General features: G+C 41.9%; 1 protein-coding gene across 2 annotated transcripts in view; it reads left to right on the forward strand.

The window, feature by feature from the left end:
* The window catches only part of KCNK12 (potassium two pore domain channel subfamily K member 12), a 27,457-nt gene extending 6,606 nt beyond the window's left edge, over positions 1–20,851 (forward strand). Inside the window, exons 2-3 of one of the 2 annotated variants that reach the window (XM_072927437.1) lie at positions 10,384–11,275; positions 14,754–20,851. In XM_072927437.1, the coding sequence (XP_072783538.1) occupies positions 10,384–11,275; positions 14,754–14,790 (929 nt within the window). In that variant the 3' untranslated portion in view covers positions 14,791–20,851. Of the gene's footprint in view, positions 1–10,383 lie in introns of both variants that reach the window. The other variant, XM_002195946.6, reaches the window with a different exon arrangement.
* The last annotated feature ends 396 nt before the right edge of the window (positions 20,852–21,247 follow it).

Below are 21,247 nucleotides of genomic sequence, written 5' to 3' on the forward strand. Positions count from 1 at the left end.
CTCCATTGCCAATCAACCTCGCTGTGAACCAGTGAGGGTGCCTGTGATAGCTGTGAGGGATCATAATTGCTGGGCTTATCAACTGCTCTGTTTGCTGCAGGCTCATAAAGCCAAAGCCTGCTTGAAACTCTATGGCCTGTGTTCCCGTGGAGCCCTGCCAGTCCCTGGAGTCTTCCCCCATTCTGTTCTCCAGGGGATATTCCCCCTTTCCTTCTCATGGCGCTTATCTCCTGCTGCCTGTTCACCTGCCTTTCCCAGCCTGAACTCCAGCTTCTCCTGCCTTCCTCCACTTAGTATGCCCTTCCCTACTGGTGATTTGTTTGCTTGATTAACTTTCAAATATTTGTGTGCTGTCTTTACAGCCTTTCATGTTAAGGACTACCAAAAAAGTCATGAGTAAAGCTTTACAGTTTCTCTCTGTTCCTCATCACCCACGTCCCCTTTCCCTAGTGTTAATCCTGCTATTGACCCTCATTTCTTTTTCAGTTTGTTTCCTCCTCTGATTGTCTTCAGTTTGACACATCATAATTTTTTCTCACTTGTACCACAGGGTCGTCTTTGCCAGCACACTGTCTTGTTTTTATGCAGGCTTTAATTGCTCTTCATTATAGAGAGAAGAGGAAAACAATTACAGGGTGGGTCTGTTGACAATTCTCATGTAACTTTACCTGCTGCTGGCGGTGTGCTGGAAAATACAATGTCAATTTTTTATTTTAATGAATGCAGGATTACCTGATCTTTGAAGCTGTTAAGTCAAAGAGAATTTTGCCTCTTGCCATAGTAACGTCAGGGTTAGAGCAACAGCAAAACAGCTCAGAAAATTCATATGCAATTTTTAGACTGAAACAGCTTGATATTATTGAAAACATAGCCTTTGGCCGTGATCTGAATAAGCCTTGCTTACCTATATCAAAAGAGACAGTTTTTGTAGTGTGTCAGCACCAAGTGCATATCTTAGGGCATTTTGGGAAAAGATGTTTAAGGACAAAAATTAGGGTTCATGCTGGTGAACATTTGAAATGTGAAAGTCCTCCTGAGCACAATAAATGTTTGAAGTGACAATAAAAACCTTTTGTGAACAGAAACACTCTAGTAACAAACAGAATTATAATCTAAGGGGCAATTGCATAGCAATCCATACAAATAAAATACCTCCTCAATAGCCTATTTCTGCTGAAGTCAATAGCAGACCAGTCTGCAGAGCTTTAGGAAATCCTACCTTAGGTACTTTATTGGCACACCAGGTTTATAAAACAAATGCACGTGTTATTACTGTGTAAAATAAATCCCCCTGAGCCAGTCGGCACTGGCTGGTACACCTAGACATGGGAAGGTTTCAGTGCAATCTTTCTTGAATCAAATGAGAAGTAGGATGAAAATTAAGTCTAATTGCATTAGACAACAAAAAGCATTAGCAGCCTTTACAAGTAATTAAAGCTTTGGAGTGGAATAAGATAAGAAATTGGATGGTTTGATGTTAACATATGGGATTACTTATTGTGAGTGAGGAACTGCTATTGCTCATGTTTAAATTCCATAATAAGTGCAGGAAAGAAGCAGTAATACCTTGAAAAAAGTTGTAACCCCACAGCAAGTCCACACTGGATTTTAACCTTTCTGAGCTTGTCCCACTGCAGCTTCTTGCCCTTTTGAAATTATTGGCCAAATGTTTCCCAATCATTCTCAAGTCTCACAGAGGCAAATTCAATCTTGGCAGAAGATTCAGCTAGAAGAAATTTGTCCATGCAAGAGCTGAGTGAGAAGCTAATTCAGTAAATTTAAGTTAAAGCCAGAAAAAATGCCTTTGGTTATTCATCATTATATATTGTTATCTTGTTGCTCAGCCTGAGAGTTGTGGAAGCAATGTATCTCTCTCCTGAGGTCAAACAAAAAACACAGTGTCACTCATGCTCAATGTGCATGCAGTCAGGTCTGCTTTAAGCCCAATGGGAATAGGAGGGAGCGATGGCAGCGTAAAGATCTTAAACCCAAGTCGTGATTTTCATGAGAGAGGCAGAAACAAGCTGTTTGATATGGTGATTTGTTAGTTTACAAAAGCTGCTACTGGCAGAGCTGTGAAGACCAGAAAGATCTCAGGTAAAATCAAAAGCTCAAAATTGTCTTGCTAGCATGGCAGAGTTGTTAAGTATCATTAAATTTAAAAATAGTCAAGGGAAATGCATACCAAGGAAGGAAGAGTTAAATGAAGAAGTAGAAAATGGGAAATAACTGGTTAGTCAGCAGTCCTGTCGCCCGCTATTTCTGTTACAGTAACTTAAAATCGGGTCTTTGTGCCTTCATGAATAGATTGGAAGAGCTGCCTGAGCAAAAAGATGCTTGAGAATTTGCTTTCAGCTGAAACTTTTTAAAATAAGAGACCCATGAAGGTATACTTAAACCATTAAGAAGCCCGGGTAGGTTTGTCATTTTTTTTCCATTAAATTCTAACTGTAGAAGTTTATATAGAGATTTGGAAAAAAAAAAAAAAATCCAAGAAGAAAGGCCTAACAGTAGAAAGGATGTTTTCATGTTTAGGACCTTTTTATCCCCTTGGATACATCTTTATAGCCAAACTCTTTGTAAAGCAGAATAGCTGAGACAACTATGAAGAAACAGATGTTCTCTGAACACCTACCTACACAAACACCAGTGGCAGAAGAAAAATATGCTGTTGTTTAATTCAGTCAAAAGATAAGCCAACAATATAACCATTGAACAGCCTTTGCCATCTGTAAGGCTCAGAAAGCCAACGAGTGACATCTTCTATCAGACTTCTTATGCAGGGAAATATGACACAGACCCAAGATCACTTGTGAAATCTAGATAATGCTGTTTCTTAGCCTGAAAGGAGAAGTATTGTGAGATTTACTGGCACTGAAGTGACAGTACATGTGCAAGTATTCTTTAGAAGCCAATAACATCTCAAGGATATAACAAAATTTGGATGCTTTTTCACTTGGAGTTCAAAGGAAAAAAAAAAAGGCTCAACCTTGGGTGTACATAAAGATCTGAAATGCAACTGCAAGTTTCAATAAACGGCAAAAGCATGTGTGAATGTTAATGTTTGAAATGACAGGGCATAAGCTTTCTTCTCTTAGGGTGTTGCTTGGATACATGATCATCCACACAAAAAACATTCTCAAAAACACATAGGGAAATAAGAATGAACGCAAGTTTTAGAGGATGAAAAATTATGATTGCAACAGAAATCTACTTTTGGAACAATATTCACCTAGAATCATCAGCTGCATGAAGACTGCAGGAAGGTCAGAGGAGGTGGCAGAGTATGGCTTCAGATATTGGACACATCTTAAGAGCGAAGAGGAATTGGTGATTCTTGGGGTCCATGAGCTCCACTGTCGTGTATATCCATGGTTACGGAGCCACGCTTCATGTATTTCCTGGTTACCATGCTTTTGTTTTCTGGGTGTTTTTTAAAGCAGTTACTCTAAATGCAGGGGTGTTTCCTGTGTCTGGTGGTGTTTCAGCATCCCGTGATTCTGGGCAGTGCAGTAAGCCAAGGCAGATGGTTCTTCACACAGCCTGGATTATGAGCAGGGGTTTGATACCCCCCTGACAGCTGTTAATGAGAGACTGTGAAGACCCTAAGCCTGTAGTGCAAAGAGGAGGGTTTTTTCACAGTAACAGAACTTTGTCAAACAACTGTGGAGCATGTGGGGTATATTTTTCCATTATTAACACCATTTCAGAGAAGATTATAGCAAGATGGTTTTCCCCAGCTGTTAGGATAAGAAAAGAAAACAAGCCAGAGACAGGACCCTGCAATCATCAGGTGTGGAGGCAGCCACAGGAAGCAGCTCTGGGCTAGTTTAGATCAATGTACAAGGAGACAGGCTGCCACCAAAGGAAGGAACATCCTGCTCACATCCCCTTTTTCTGGAAGTCCTCCTTTGTGAGGTGGTTTAGGACTAATTTAAGCAACACTAGCCTATATTCTTCCTGTTTTAACAAGCTATGAGAGTGCTTTGGCTGTGCCAAGGGGGCAGGATAACTGACAAAGCAGGAGGACATTTGGTAGCATCTCGCTGAAGATTTGTCCAAGAAAGGCAACATAAAATGAAGAAAACAATTTCAGTCTTGATTTTTATGACTGTAAACCACAGACTGTCCCCAAGAGTTTAGCAGACAAGATTATATTATTTATAAAAACAATAAAACCTTAAGTATTGAAAGAAAGTTTATGAACATCATGTTAATGATGGGAGAGAAGGGAGATTGTCACACCACAGGACACATCATCCTTTTGCAGTCAATTCAGCAAGAATAGTCCCAGTTTGTAGGTCTTGACTTTCTTTTTCTCTGTGTAGTTTGATTCCTGCTCCTGTTTTTCATCCTTCTCTGAGCTTTACTCTCCACCATCTCCTTTTAGGAGAGGCTCCCTCTCCCTCATTCAAAACCATGTTCTGTTGCAGTAGGATTGGCCAGAAAACTGAACATAAGCCTGCCAAAGATTTTGAGCCTCAAGCCTATGACTCTCCCCATGTTTTCCCTCTTCGGGGGGGCCTGCTTAGCGAGACCTTGGGCCAGAGCTGCTGCTCAGCTGGCAGCACTGATGGCTTGGCACAAGTCAGTCCCCATTTGCTTGTACAAGGTGTATGAAGAGCAGCTGGCCCCAGGCAGGGAACCATAAAACTGCTTTAGAGACACTTCTGCTTCTTCCTTGGCTTGGTTCTGTGCCAAAGCAACATCAGCAGACCTCCTTCTGTATTTGTTGGGTTTTTTCTTCATGATAATGGCATGTAGTAGTGAGCAAGGGTGGACTTTTTTGGTTGGCCTTTGATGTGCACTTCCTCTGCAGGCTGTACACAGAAAGGGCAGCTTGCAGTACAGCTGAGAAAAACAGCTTGCCTGCTTCTGCTGAGTGAAAAGGACTTGAATACTGCTGGTGGTGGTGAAGCTGAAGCCCCAGTGTTTATCATTTTAAGGGCCATGTATCACTCAAACATACAAATGTTAGGCCACTTGAACTGACAAATGTGCCTGCTGAGTACCCACTAGAGACTGAAGATCTTTCTTGGAAAGCTCAACTAGAAGGTGTCAGCTTAGAAAAACACACTTAGGAAACCTGCTGTGAGGAGGAGAAGTTAAACACTGAAGAGCAGCCAGGTTTTGAGGAGGTTATTCCTCTCTCCTTCCCTGAGGTTTCCTTGGGATCCCCAGTGCCTTAGACCCCATCAAGGTGGTAACAGTTGAGGTTTCTGAGATGAAACCTCACCCTTACTCCTCTTAGTCCAGCATATCCTTCACCCTAAATACATTGCTCTGGCTGTTTCACACATTGTAACCTCTCCTTAGGTTGTGGGGTCCCCTCCTCACCCCTCTTACAATTCTATTAACTCTTTTTAAAACCAACATGCATCAAAGAGGAATGAATATGTAGCCATGACATTTTAGCCTGTGGTTTAAAGCATGGCCAGGAGAGAAATGCCAAGGGTGATTGATTCTGGTGTTCACTGATCACTAAGGCATCACAGCACTTTGGATAACCAATAACCTGATCATCATTGCATAAAAAGAGAATAAAACTGGTACTGTAGAAAGCCTGTAATAGTCACCTGCAGCTCTCTGAAAGTCCTTGAAGTCCAATGAATCATCTGGCTCTGTTCTGCCAGTGTGGCTCCTTTGAGTAGCAGTTGCCTCAAACACCTGACTGATGTTTCACAGGTGGAAATGAAAGAAGGAGCATTAGCACAGGCATGGGTGGTTTTTAACTACATTCATTAGGCTTATCATGGTGCTCGTTCCTGGATGAATGGATAGAGAGAATGATTATGGAAGTCAGTCCTTATTTTCAGGGTCACTCAGGGTTTTCTCTGTGGAATATCTGCCCCAGTACATGAGTCACCAAGGGCTTCTAGCTTGTGTATGATACAGGTTAGTCCAGCCCTAAAAAACTGCAGTTGTATCTCATTTATTCAGAAATAGCACAGGTCCAGCTTAAGGGCTCTTAATTCACATAGTGCTGGACAGACCGCTGCTGTTCAGGAGGTGTTTGCAGATAGTAATCTAAATAAGATCAAATGGGATTTTACAGCAACTTTTAAATTAAAGGCTTTGCAGTAGAAAAGCTCTAAAATAATTTACTGTTTGAGCCCAGAGTGGGGTATTTTAGTGAAGCAGGTTGAGAAAGATGTTAAAGGGAAAGTAAGTCTATCATTTGTAGTCTGGAAAAGCAGAGCCAGTTGGAAGAACTCACTTGTCATATTCCCCACTCCTTGGGTAAAAGCTCTGGGTGCAGCAGTTTTGTCAGCTCCAAGCTGTGACCCTGTATCCAAGGCAACTGTTCCTGGATGTTAGGTGGTGAGGAGCTAGAGAATAAATGAGAGGCAGTTGTAAAATATACAGGTATGATTCTCACAGGAAATAATGATGAAATGCTAACAGGTGGGAGAGGGTGGAAGGAAGCACCAGAACACAAACATGGGATTCAGACTAGGATGTTTGGTTCCTATATATGTGTGTAGTATGGTTTATGTGTCAGTCAATACCAGCCAGGACTGTTGGAGAGCTATGAAGTAAAGCAAATGCAAAAAAGACAGGAAGCAGGAAACCATGGAAATTGGTAGCTCTTTTTTCCTCTGTCTGTGTGATGTAACCCCCATCTCTTAGCCTTTATGTTGCAAGAACTTTTTTCCCTCTGGAAGAAGCATTCTGGTTAGAGTTGTCTCTGTTGTTGTTTATCTCTAAGGAACCATTTGTTTAAAAAGTTACTTTCAACCATTTTAGTTTCTTTTGATTTCCTTAAATATAACTACATGATTGTTATATAGTGGTATAGAGGTGATGCTACTCTGATGATCTAAGTAGGTTTTTCACTCTGGGATTTCAAATGATGCTCCAGTGTGCTGACCTGCTGTGTGAGTGAAGTCCTATGGCTTACAGGAAGAACTGGTGTGCTAAAAGAGGCGAGGACACATTATGCCCTTTCTTGTGTTGTTTTCTGTGACTTCCTTGTGTTCAGTTTTTGAAGTGACCAAAAATTCATTGCATCTCTGAGTAAATACTTCTTTTACAGCAAAACTGTCACCCCTGTTAATCTCAAAATGTAGCAAGACAAGGTAACTGCCAAAGTAATTCGACTGAGAGAAGAGCTCACAAGTACTAAAGCTGCTATTCCTTTCTGTCTTCTGGCATCAACCATCTCTTACTCATAAGAAAGTGGGTAAAAGAAAAGAAAGCAAGAGCAACAGGAAGCATATGTCACAAGTTTGTCCATCTGTTCTACCTCTTGAATCCATCCCTAGCTTAAGTAATTTAAAGTTCCAGATGAGCAGAATTGTAACCACAAACCTGTTATGCAAGTCAGGATGAGGGTCTCATTAAATGCCAGCGCTTAACCGTGAGAGGCTGCTGAAGAGAGTTTTTATCAGTCCATCTCTGCTAATTCTCTTTGGGGAGGAGAAATATCAACCAGCTGAAATTAATGCTGCCCTAGAGCTTGTATCTGAGGTGGTGGGGCAGAATTGGCATGAAGGAGGTTCAGATATTGCATCTGAGCCACACAAAGGCAACCCCAAGGTACCTGTAAAATATGTCTCGGGGCCATGAAAAGCACAAAGCCCTGTTGTGGTTTTCTCCTGTACTGTGTTGGAAGCACAGGCAGTTCTGGATGAGTTTGCTTCATCCAGGCATCATGGTGTTCTTACCCTTGGGTGGGGGCTGAGCTCAGAGATGAGGTACAGAACATACCAGGAGCAACTCCTCGTGCTTGGGGTGACACCAAGGGACAAACACAGCTGGCAGAGGAAGACCCTGCACAGAGAGCCTGTGACTGCTTCCCTCAGCCAGCTGGTGACCTAAGGGATGTGTTTTAGTGGTGGCTTGGCAGTGCTGGGCTAGCAGTTGGACTCAATGGTCTTAAAGGTCTTTTCCAACCTAAATGATTCAGTGTTTGCCTAGCCTCATTTTTAGCCTTTTTTATGTATTCCTTAGCATTCTCATTGCTGTTATGGGCCCTTTCAGCTTGCCTAGCTACATACTGAATTTTGGAAGCATTTTGCTTCAGAAAATCTTGATGAAACAAACAGTATCAAAAATGCAAAACTTCATCACCTCTCTTGAATGATCACCAGAAAATAGTAAAAGGCTTCAGCGCATTTACAGCTTGATCCAAACTGTTGATATCCCTTTTTTTTCCCCTAATTAATAAATGTGTCTAGCCATATGTGTGACAATAAACCCATTTATTTTGATGGTGATGTTCACATGCTTGCTGTGAAGCACATGTTTAAGTGCTTTGCTGACAAGGCACAGGCAAACAGATGCCTTCTCCATAACAAGTTGGCTGTGTATCCCTAGCTGGCAACCACAACAGGCTCCCCAGCTCCTTCTGAGGACCAGGCACTTTTGGATATGCATCATTAAATGAGAGGACTCCTGCTACCAGCCAGCCCAATCCAGAGAACAGGTCCACCCCACAGAGAAGAAGGAACTGAGAACTTCCCAGAGCCCATGGTAGGCTTTGTGAGGTCTGCTCAAAGATGGTCTTGTTAACACTGCAAAATGGAGAGAAGACAGTGGGTCCAGAAAGCAAAATGTAATGACCTCTGTGGTAATATTTTCTGGCAATACTGTGCAAGTTTTTCACTGACTTTTACACAAAATACTCTTTTTACAGTGATGCTTTTGATCCTAAAATCAGAGAATGGTTTGGGTTAGAAGGGACCTGAAATGTCATCTATTCACATGGGCAGGGACACCTTTCACTAGACCAGATTACTCAGATTATGAGGTGTAGGCTGACTCGCTGGCACACAGCTGTTTCTGAGCCTGGCAAATCTGTTGTGAAAGTAGATCCACCTCTTCCCTCGTTCAGCTTTATGTCACTGAAACGATACATGTGAGTTTACTTGTCATGAGCATTTACGTTCTTCTGTCAACCAATGGGAAATTCTCTATCAACAAAGTAGGAAGGGAGCACAGATAAACTAGCCAGAAAAATTCAGCCATTGCAAAAGTAGATCAACGGATTTCAAGCAGCAATCTCAACTCATTGTATATAGGCAATATTATCCTGCTGCTGTTTATAAAGGTGTGTCAAGGTAATAAACTGAATTTATTTATTTCATTATGCTCTGTAATGATTTCATTATGCTCTATGCTTTTCCTTCACAAACTTCTGTTTATACAGTCTGGTGTTGATATTTACCTCCTTGAATACATTACTTGCTCAGTATTTTGGTGGAACAATACAGCAATGAAATTTTGGAATGTAGATTTTTCACAAACTTTAATTTAGACTGGATGTGGTTATTTCTTCATAGGACATAAGCAATCGCCTCAATCCTGTCAATATGTTTTTTGCCTGAGCCACCAAATGTTTTTACAGGGAAGAATAGCAGAAAAAAAGCCAATACCTGCAGAACTGAGTTTCAGAAGAATCTTCTTGAGATATGATGTGAAATGTATGTAGTATTTTTCATAAGATAACTGGTATCAGCAAATAACATGGAATAAAATTACTGTATTTATTTGCATGCTAATTTAAGTTCACTTTTGCTGTTATTTAACCATCTGTTAGCTACAAGGCATTACTGTTTACTGTATAAAACTTTGTGTGTGAGTAATGTCATAATAATAAGTAATATTACAGTAAGTAATTCATATGAAGAAGAGTTGAATTAATATTGTTGCTGGATCTTCACAGAATTTGTATACTCTGATGTTTCTGCTCAACTGTGCAGCAGTGTTTTTCCTTGCTGTAATTATCCATCTGCAAGTTCCCAGTGCCCCCAGTCTGCCAGGCAGCTCTGTGACATGATGGCTTTTCCTTCCCTCTGTGATGATCCCAGGTGGGCTAGTCACAGCTGAGATTTGGAAGAGACTTAAAAGTGCCGTTATTTTTAAAACAATATTCAATATTTGGAAGGTGGTTTGGTTTTTTTCTCCTGTTACACAACCTGAAAACTTCCATCTTCTCAGTGGGAATGTTATAATCAGACCCCTGTAAGAAAAAATGTTACACTGGGATACAGCTTGTGAACAGAGAACTTAAACTTTCCATCAGGTCGTGATGGCTGGCACATGTGGGAGCAGGGAAATGGCCTCTTCACCTCATCCCACCTTGGAAAGGTTTGGGCTCAGTGAGTCTTCCACCAGGATTTTGAGTGGTGTTGCTCTCTAAATACAGATAATAATCCTTTCATCTTGCAAGGATTTTTTTTTTTTCACTTTAGAGTTTTAGTCATCTCATTTAACTTTTGGATCCTTCTTCCTTCTTTACAAACTCGGTTTTGTGTTGGCCTAAGTTGACTTAGAGAAAGCATCCCTTTGTCCAGTGAGATGGGAGCCTTGTTCAGGTACATAGAGCTTACTCACAAAAAGCTGTGTTAGTAACGTTGCCCATTTATCTTCACACCGTAGGTTTTGGAATGACCACACCAGCAACCGTGGCTGGAAAAGTGTTCCTCATTGTTTATGGCCTTTTCGGGTGCGCCGGGACTATCCTGTTCTTCAACCTCTTCTTGGAGCGCATCATCTCCCTCCTGGCATTTATCATGAAGGCGTGCTATGAGAGACAGCTGAGAAGAAGTGGTCTCCTACCTCCCAACTTCCGAAGGGGGCCAGCTGTGTCCGGGGTGGGCAGCCTCGTGGGCTGGAAGCCGTCCGTTTACCACGTCATGCTGATCCTGGGAATTTTTGCTATTGCCCTTTCCTGCTGCGCCTCCGCCATGTACACGGCAGTGGAAGGATGGAACTACGTTGACTCCTTGTATTACTGCTTTGTCACCTTCAGCACCATCGGCTTTGGAGATTTGGTAAGCAACCAAAACGCTGTGTACCAACATCAGGGATTATACAGATTCGGGAACTTCATGTTTATATTAATGGGAGTATGTTGCATATACTCCCTTTTTAATGTCATCTCAATCGTAATCAAACAGATTTTGAACTGGGTGTTGAAAAAATTCGAATGCAGATGTTGCCCAAAGTGCCGTAAATCCAGTACCCGCCTCAGCCGTCGCAACGCCATCACCCCAGGAGCCCGCCTGCGCCGCCACAACGTCGCCATGGACGCTGACGGACAGTACGACAGCGACACCGAGGGCAGGAGGCTCTCTGGAGAGATGATCTCCATGAGGGAGCTCACAGCATCCAGTAAAGTCTCGCTGGCCATTTTGCAGAAGCAGTTGTCCGAGACAGCGAATGGCTACCCGAGGAATGTCTGTATCAATACGAGACAGAACGGTTTCTCTGCGGGGGTGGGGTCTCTGGCCATCATGAACAACCGCTTGGCAGAAACAAGTGATTCTAGGTAGAGTTTTTGCAATTCCATTTGTTTCTTAAATAAAAATAGAATGGTGGTTAGGGTGGAATTACCACTGTAAGCTACTGGGAAGTTTTACATTTCAGAGACAGCCTTGGTATTCATTGGGTGTTCAGCATTTTACTTTCTGGGGGTTTTATAAGTTTTCTCTAATATGCAGTGAGATCTTTACCATTATGTTACAATTTTCCGCTAAGAGGGTTTTAAATGAGACTTGGATGTCTTTGGTGTAGAATCTGGTGCAGTTACGGAGGGATGGTGTGCATGGCTTGGATGGTGTCAAAACCAACATGTTCTTCTTCAGAACAGCACCTGAACCCAAACGCTATGTTAAAGGTGTAAAGCAAGTTGCGCTCCAGATTCACACATGGGGTTGGTAAGTTTTGGCTAACCAGTATCTCCCAGTTTGCTGAAGTCTGGATCTGGTCCTGAGCCTTGTACTCAATGCTCTTCAGCGACTCCTCGTAGCAGGCCTCTGTATGACATACACGTAGGTGACTGTTGTCAAACCAGCTTTAGGGTGACTGTGCTCCACTTCACTAATCCCACTGGCTTCAGTGGCAGAGGATGGAATGGGCTAAACTCCCCTCCTACAAACGATAGGGTTTAGCCAGCCTTGTCTGAAAGACCACCTGCCACGTAACTCTTAAAAGTCAGGGGATTATCAAGGACCATGATAAAGTGTGCAGAACTGTTCCGACCTACTGAGTAACAGAAAACAGGCAATTGTCATCTTCAGAACTGACTACATTTAATGCAAGAGAAGCCAGTATGCACCTCTGGTGTCAAATGTTTGCATCACCAGAAAAATGCTTACTTCCTTACTTTCTCATTGAAATAAGTCACTAAAATGAATGTAGGCTCTCTGTTGTCTTGAAATTGCATCTTTTACTTCTGCAGTATTGTTGCAGAGATTCATGCAAATCATTTCCTTGCAATTCTTTGAGGGCCCCAACCCTGTACTTGTTTCCCGCAAATCTGACTGTGCAGGTTGTACAGAAGAGTACAGAAGAGCATTGCTTTGGAGTTCCCCCAGAAGCTGGCTTCCACCAAAATGTTGATACCAAGTCATAAATTGGCCTTTGGCTGTTGCTACTACCATCTTAAGCCATATTTAACCTGTGCTAGCCCAAACCACTGAAGAGCCAAAAGCAAACCTGGTCAGGACTGTGTAGTTTAGCATGATAAGTGGATGCAGAGGATTTGCTGCAAACCTCTTTCAAAAGTACACGCACAGCTCTGGATCTGTTCTCTAAATTCTCTCTACTATACTGTGAAGATAATAAAAAGGCTTCTGCTGATTCCAAGCAAGAAACAAAACTTAAGCTTGTATTCTGAGAAGCCTTCTCTTGGAAAATTACTGGAAAATTGTAGGTGAGACCATGAGTAGTAGGTTGGTCACTGAATAAATTGAACAAGCTGATGAACAAAAACTAGGAATATTAGAAATGTTTGAAAATATTTCCATTAAGTTTTATATAGGTATTTTGCTCTATTTACTTTGCTTTGCATGGGTTTGGAGTAGGCATCATTTTTGCTTTATTTTAAATTTGTAGCAGTGCAAAGTGTTTTGGAATTTACCCTTGGAAAACCGACTTTAAATCTGAGGTTTTGCACACCTGAGCCTGCCAGCTGAATTAAGGCAGTGATTGTATCTTTTTTCTTAACAAAAAGGAATCTGAGCTGCAGATAAACCATCACACATGGGTCTGTATCACACTGTAAATGTCACAGCTTTTATCAAGATGTGTTTGGCCAGAAACAAGCAGTGATGATTGTAATGTGTTTCCTGCTGGCACAGACACACTTCTGATTCTGTGGTATGGTAGGGCTGCATTCAAGAGGCAGGAGCTTTCTTGGTGGTAGAGAGACTCCTCAAGGTCCATCTCAACAAGTGCCTTCCTGTCTGTGCACTCCTCCTCTTTGAGGAGGCAGGAGGAGGTGTTTGCTGCTCCTTTTGAAGGCCACTGAAGGATACATTTAGGCAGGATCAGGGACAGCTCACAGTCTGGAAAAAGCTCTGACTGCTGGAAGACCCAGTTCAGGCAGATGCCTTCCAGAGATTCAAGAGAAACAGCACAGGCAGGGAACCAAAAGGATGAAAGTTTATTATTTCCCTTAGGGATTACTCCCGCAGGTAAATATCTTACTAGGATGATTTATGTGTTTGGTTAGTAAAAGTGTGAATGGTGCCCTGCTCTTTTTTTGCAGCACAGCCTCTCTTAGGGTTTTATCTTGGTGCATTTGTCATCATGGGGATTGTTACTCATTAGAACTATTACATAAATCAGGGCAGACAGGCTCTGTCCCAAAGGATTTAGGAATTTGAACTGATAGGGCCCCAAGCCACAGCAGAATTGCCTGTATATTATTTTGTTCATAAAAACATGCTCAACCGTATCAACATTTTGTGAGCTCAAGAACTCTTTATTTTTATGGTAACAATTTTGCAAATTAAGGTTTGTTTTATTTTTTTCAGTGAGTTGTTTTAAAGGATAAATATTATAACCATGATTAGAATCCTTTTAAAACTGTAAATTTGTGAATTGTTTTCAAACTACTTATTCCAGCCTGGCAAATACAGTGAAGTAATAGGAAATTGTACATACCTACTCTGTACTTTTTCTGAGTCCAGGCAAAGGCAGACACAGTCTGCTGTAACATTATTGAAATGTTTCCAAGTGTTTCTGGTAGCATCAGTCACAAGGGTGCCTTTGCAGGACCCTTTGCAGTTCCTATTAACTCCAGAGGAAGCTGGACCAGCTCCTAGAGCTGGGCATCTCAAGGAATTTGGGCATCAGATTGCTGCTCTGTTCACTTAAATCTGATGTTTACTTACACCCAAGGTCCTTGATAATCTCCATTCTGCTTGTCTCTAGCCTCAGAGGAAGTGCATGCCCAGTTATTTCCCAGTGGCCCTGTTGCCTGCAGGTCTCATATCCCCAGATGCTGACATAAGTCAACCACAGGGACTGCCAGGTCGTATCTAGGTCCTGTAAAAATCCCCAAACCCATCTGGCTCAGCAAAGCTCAGTTTATCGGGGTCAGAGCACAGTTACTGACCTAGGTTTCACTGGGAAGCATCTGCTGAAAGGTGGCCTTGCAGTTCCCTCATATTCAGTAGCAGACACATTTTTCAAGGACGCATGGAAACCAAGCTCTGGATCTCTGCTCTTCAGCCTGCCATCCCTACCTGGGCATCCATCACCCCTGTGCATGAGAACATGGACCAAGAGGACATAGGAGGTTTGAGATCAGTCTTTCCTAGTCCCTTGTGCTCTTTCTTTAGCTTTTTTTTTAGTGACAGCTCCTCTTTGAACTTGCCAGGCTGGGGCACCTAACTCCTCTTTCATGCTGTGTGGTCCAGCCAGGATTCCCCAGGGCAGCCTGCTCCATTGGTGAATTAACCCCCAAACGTGCACCAGTTGCACCAAGTACAATTCCTCCTGGTATTTCATTTTCACAGACAAAGCAGATACCAGCAATACCTGGACACAGACTGAAGCACAAGAAATCAGAAGGAAATGGGAGGAACAGAGTGGGAAACTGAAAGCACACTGCACTAGATTGCACTTTCTTTTCAGGTAACTTGGGAGCTGTATTATATTCTTGAAATGTGGTGATTTTTTTTTTTCAAATTTAATTATAGGTAGCCTTGAAAGATTACAGTTGACTTAGATTTTAAAAGTTTACCTTCCCTGGTACAACCCCCTCTGCACCACCCTGTAGAACAGCAGTAGTAACTCTTCACTGACACAGACCAAGACATCCCAGCTGCCCGCTGAACCTACAGGCAGCACAGACCTGAGCCCCCCTGCAGAAGCAGCATTGCACAGCAATGCATACAAAGGTTCTTTAGGCAGTTACCAGCTCTGATTGTAACCAGAATTACTGGTGGAAGACAGTAATACCTCTAGAGCTCTCTGGGAGTGCCCTGTGCCCTGCTCAGGTTACCCAGAAATGCCCCTGTTGGTGAAGTGCTGCTGTCCCAGCACAGCTTCAGTGCTGGCCCTCAGTCTTTTCTCCTCCCCAGCTTTCTGTGGGTGAAAATTTGATAATACTGTGACCATTTATCATATTTCAGTCATGCCTTGCTGCTGAAAGACTTCAGCAGAAGGGGAGGTCATATAGCCAGGCACAGTGGGCTCAGTATAAACCTGATTGCCTGTGTGGCATGAATTTATAACTCTATGGAAATTAGCTGTAGCAATGTAACCATTTTAGTATTTTTCTAGCCTTTAACTTGAAAAATATTCAGTGGCAAATCATCGCAGTGAATGTTCAGAGCTAATATCAACAAAATCATACTTTGCTGATTGCTAGCCTAGCAAATCTGTGGGTATGGCTGCTGCTCTAATTGGATTACTAATGTGCCTTTGCAAACCAACACACGTCTGCAGTGTTACATTTAAATAATACAATAAATGCTGTGTTACATAATAAATACAATTAGGAAAATTTACTACTTGACTCACACAAAATAACTAATGAAGGGTGCATTGCATATTGTACAACCAGTATGCAATTTTCAAATTTTTTTTTTGAGAATATGTCCATATTTGAGCTCAAATTATGCTTTCATGAATGCTAGAAAAAGAGAAGCACTACATTGTGGAAAATAAAGGAAAGTATGGAGAGTTCCACTGAGTTTTGACACAGAGGCTATGTATGTTAGCACATACACAGTAAAGGGTTCATTTTGAATTTTAAATGTGTTGTGTAGTAATGGCACTGAAGGAAAGAAACTACTTTAATTTACATGGCCATAGTCTGAATGCAGCTACCAATAAATATACGTACACTTTTTCTTTCTCTCCTTGTTTGCTAAATGGGTAACATCCACCCTTTAATTAAATTATCTCTTTAAACCCTCGAAAATGCAATTGCCCTACATTTTGCATAGGCAAAAAGGGGTCTAAGATCAAATCCTAACTTCCAACTCTAAGGATCTAGAGTGGTGTAGTTTATCTTTGAAGTGGGGCTGCAGATGAGCAGCCTTCACATGCATTGTGTTTCCTCCTTCCCTGGGCAAAAAAAAAGGAGTAAATACAGATACAGTTTATTGTAGATTACCCAAAAAAAGTCTGGCAATTTAGCATGAGGGGAAAACAACAGCAAGTGTGCTGTTATTGAGGAGTGAAAAGTGTGGGGAAAGGGGGAAGTTTAGAAGTGTTCTCCAGCAAATCCAGCAGAAAACCAAAGACTTGCTTTGCATTTGCTTGTGTGTTTATTCCTCGTCACACAACGCTGTGACACTGTCACCCCCCAAGGAGCTTCTGTGGCATCATGGGCTCAGCTACCTCGTCTGGAACGTGGAGAGAGATATTTCTGACAAAAAATATGAGGTATTTCTCACAAAATATCTTTTCCTGTGGGGAAAGGGACTGCATGCAGTCACCATCTTCATTCAGTGCTGATTTTGGGAGGTCATTTGTCGGCTTTTACTGGGAAAGCTGCCATGCCGGCCCCTTATAGTGCAGATCAATATTTTGGGTGTATCAGAGGTGCAGATTGCCATGCCTCCAAGTCCTCCTAGTCCCAGGGCCATGTCACACCCAGGCATGTCCCAGCCTGCTCCCAAGCCCAGACTTGGCATGAGGATGTAGCTGGGTTTGAAAGTGTGTAACATCCCAACATCCTATCATCAACATCCCAAGTGTTGTCAGGATCAGACTTTCAGCAGGTGATGCTTTTTCAAACCTAAGGAACATATAGAAGTCTCCATATTCCTTTTGTACTTTGCAGACTGTAAGAGTACTTTTTAAAGCCAGTGAGTCAATACAAGATTAATGCTTTTATAATAACATACATAAACAACATGGAAAAATTACTACTATTTCTGACAATGTGCAAATCAAATGCCAGGTTTTCTCAATGGGTATAATTTCCAGGCAAGTAAAATTATGTCCAGGAGATTTTTTTGCTCATAGTATCATCCATGGGCTGCACAGGCAGTGCAAGAATTCAGTTCCAGTTTTATTGTAAAACCTCAGTATCTGAAAGCACAATGTCTAAAATATGGTTTGGGGATTGTTTGTGGGGTTTTTTTGTGTGTGTGTAAACATTGTTTATTTACAAAAATAAAATTGCTATAATTCTACAGATACAACCCATTTTTAGCTCACTAGAATACTACTTTGTTGGATACTCTCAGCAAAAATATTCATTCCAAATTTGCAGCCAATTTAAATTACTTGAGTTTCGAGATAACCTGTTGAAAAGCATTCTTGTTTATTTTGCTTCTTTTTGAAAGGGCACAGCTTGGTAGATATCTTTAGCTGAGCTGGCATTGCTGTCTCCTTCTACAAACCTCAAAATTTTACATCTGGAGCTAATTCCCCTGGTTTTGGTATTTGCTCATTTCTGCATTGAATTCTAGAAGGAACGATCAGTTCAGTGCTGTTTTCTAGTTGGTATGGCTTTCCTTTTTGCATTGATTGCAAATAACTGAAATATGAACACCAGCAAATATTCCCAGATGCATCAAAATTAGTCTTTTCTGAACGTTTTTCTTTTTTAAATTGTTTTGTAAAATCTAGAAGCTGATTTTAAATTGTATCATGGTTGGAATTAGCAAACCGAATATTTTTTCTGCCAACAGAATTACTTGACATGAATTCTGTGAAGGATTCTAATTCAGTTGTGTGTAACAATACTTGCCTATTTCATTTGCCTATTCTGTCTAATTTGTTTCAAATTCTTAAAGTCAGAAGTATGTAAGTCTCATTTAGAAAATGCCCTATGCTGTACATTTGCTCCTATGAATAGAGCTTTTAGAGGGATTGAAACCAAGCCTATCTGATTGTTGCAAACAGAATTCCATGTATAAGCCTTCAAAATCTGAATATTTGTACCTGTTTGGCCATTGTAAACCAAGGGCATGTTAATGTGGTTCCAGTTCAAGCAAAGAAACATAAATCACAGGGCTCAACTGGCTGCTCACCACTTTTATCAAACAGGCCACATAGCTACAGGGTCAAGGGTGATGGATGGGCTCGTGACACCCAACAATGTTATTTTGGAGGGTGGTTTGGTGGCTGGGAGTTGGCACTTGAGGTGGTTAAAGCAGCTTGGCTGGGTGGATCCAGGCAGTTCCCTTTGCTGAGCCTCAGATGTTTGCCACAACTAAAAATGTATAAATTATAATGGACATAGCATTGAGCCTCTCCTGAGAAGCACAGCAAAGTGCTGTAGCCTGTGCTAGGCTGCTCCTGGTTCTGGCCACCTTGGAACCCTTGTTTGTTCCTGAAACTGGAGTGTTTGGCACACTCCAGTTTGCTCTTTTCAGTGTCTCTGCACTGGCAAAGCACTGATCCTGCTGTGATCCTTCTCATAAAATGGATAGAGAGATTTGTTTAGATTTTCCATATGATGACAGCATATATAAATATTACAAGATTAATTACCAAGTCTGGCTATATTTGCTAGGAGATCTTTATCAGTAAAACAAGAAAAATTGTGTCACCAGTACAGTGAATCAACAAAAGTAAGTGGTGTTCTGAACAGAAAGTAAGGTGCTAAAATATACAATTGGACCCCAAAGCTCAGGCATGTGTCACAAAATTATCATTCTTTTCCAGTGCTCAATGCACCTGCGTCTTTTGGGAAAATGCCTTGGTTTCTGCCTGCACCAGGGTGTGCAAGGCTTACATTTTCTGTGTCCGTAAGAAAGCAAAATGTATCTGAGGACATTCCTTGGTCTGCACAGCGCTCAGGGGTGGGCTTGCTTCCATTCCCAAAATTAAGCATGCCCATGGACCATGAATATTGGTCCAGCCCCCAGCAGAAAATGGACAGAATGTCCCTGCTTTGGGGTGCCTGTGGTTTTTGGAGAGCAGTTGAAGGTCATGGCAAACCACAGCTGCCTCCTCCAGCCAAACCCCCACCAGGGTGGGATCCATCCCACTGCCAGCCCCTGCTCTGCAGCCAAGGCTTGTACTGCCAGGAGAGTGGTGCAAATCATCAGCAATGTGCTCTTATCCCTGCCTTCTTAATGGGCTAAAAACAGTGGAAAACAGATCATTTTCTATTTTAATGATCAAAAGTGTGTTGCCCATTATTCACAGCCTACACACAAGATGTTGATTTTCAATTTTCCTGCACTGATTGTTCAGTCCATTTGGCAGCTGACCTTCAAGTGGTGCTGGTTTTTAAAAAAAAAAAAGGAGGAAAAGGTCCCCAAACAGAAAACCCAAATACCCATTATCAGCATTTCAGTCAAGCAAAATAATTGAATGAGGTGTCAGGATCTCACATGAAAAAGCTGTGAGCAGAGTTGCCTCTGTTTGCAGCAGCTAGATGTTTACATGGCAGTGGGAGAAGTCTGGGTTCAGGAGAGCATCAGACTGCTTAACTGGGGTTCTGAACACTGCCCTACAAGCAGCTTCAGCACCAAAATGGCACTTTTAGAACAAATTTCTGTATCTGTTTCTACACTGTTAGGGGCATTTCACATCCCTGCTACTGAAATCAGAGGATGGCAGCAAGTGTTACTCAAGCAATTTACTGTCACGTACTGTGCATATGGGTATTAGCCAGGGACATTTTTTACAACCAAGAGACATTTCAGCTGAGTGTTGGTCAGAAAAAAGGACATTTTACCATCCAGAAACATCTGCAGCAGGTTCCAGTGCCTGACATCACTCAACACACTCCCAAAGAGCTGAACCACACAGAGATTACCAAAATAAACCAAAAGAGATGGTAGGGTCTAAGAAGCAAGTGTTCCTGTGGCTTGAATCTGGAGTAACTTGGTTGAATTGCAGGTAGTAAATAGCCTAATTAAATAGATGTAATTACTTAAATGCCTGCTAGAAGTCAAAAGGAGATGCATGTATTTTTCCATCACAATTTTGATTGTGTTTACCAAGTTAAGAGGTGAAATGAAGAAGCATAAGTTCCTGTAAATTGTTGATTGGAAAACATAGATTTTTATTCTCCTTCAGATAATGCTTCCTTGCAAAACATTAAACTGGAATAAATTTCAAGATTGAAAATCTGTTTTAAAAAGTGTCAGTTGTAAAAATGCTTTAATCCTGGGTTGACAGGAACTTAGCCTCCAACTCATACCATAATTGTGAGTGCTCTTAACGAGTCAGTCCCACTTTTGATGTCAGCTCAGGATTTTTCCACTGTAAGATCTTTGAATGAAGAGGACTCAAAGCCATATAAGAAGCCAATCAAACGCAGATTGCGTTTCTGCTGGTTCGTTATTTACAGTTTGCGAACAAAAATGGGTGTTTTGGGCTTGGCACCCCTTCATTCACAGAAACATGGTTATGGATCCAGGGGGCAGAGGCAGCTGAGGTGCAGCTGCTTTGCAGAGCGGTGCAGAGGCATTGGCAGAGGATGTGTAGAGCTGGTGGTTAAGGAGACGGTGGAAGAACCCACTGGTGGTGTCCAGGGAACGTTCCTGTGTGTTTTTAATGCCGTGAAACATGATCGAGTATGAATTCTCTACGTCTGGGAGGATGTCAAATTACAGGTGATGTTTGGAATGTTGCAATTAAGCTACTACAAAGACTTTTCAAATAAACAGGAGAAAAAAATGTTGCCTGGGATGTGCATGCGAGTACTCTCGTCTTTTCTTCTGAGCGTGGAGTGTGGGAGGCGAGGCAGAAGCACCTCCTGGGTGAGAGACCCCCCTTGGAAATGATGGAGAGCTCAGAGCCATATGTGGAGACCCCACAAGTCCCCAGGTGCTGGGTAAACTGTGTATGTTTGAGCAGAGGCAGGTGGGATAACAACTGGTGGGATGTGCTTCAAATGAACCCGATGGTCATCTGCTAAATTCTGCAGCTGAGTGATCCTTTGCTTAGCAATAAAATAGAGAGCAGATGGAAACTGTTTGCTCTGTAAACAGTTACAAGGAACTCCCCATATATCCCCTCTCCATAACTTCCATTCTAATCAATAGAAGCCATCTGTCCAAGGTATTAAGATAAATCTTGGGAATTTTGA

This window comes from Taeniopygia guttata, chromosome 3 (genome assembly GCF_048771995.1).
Source record: "Taeniopygia guttata chromosome 3, bTaeGut7.mat, whole genome shotgun sequence".
Taxonomy (NCBI): domain Eukaryota; kingdom Metazoa; phylum Chordata; class Aves; order Passeriformes; family Estrildidae; genus Taeniopygia; species Taeniopygia guttata.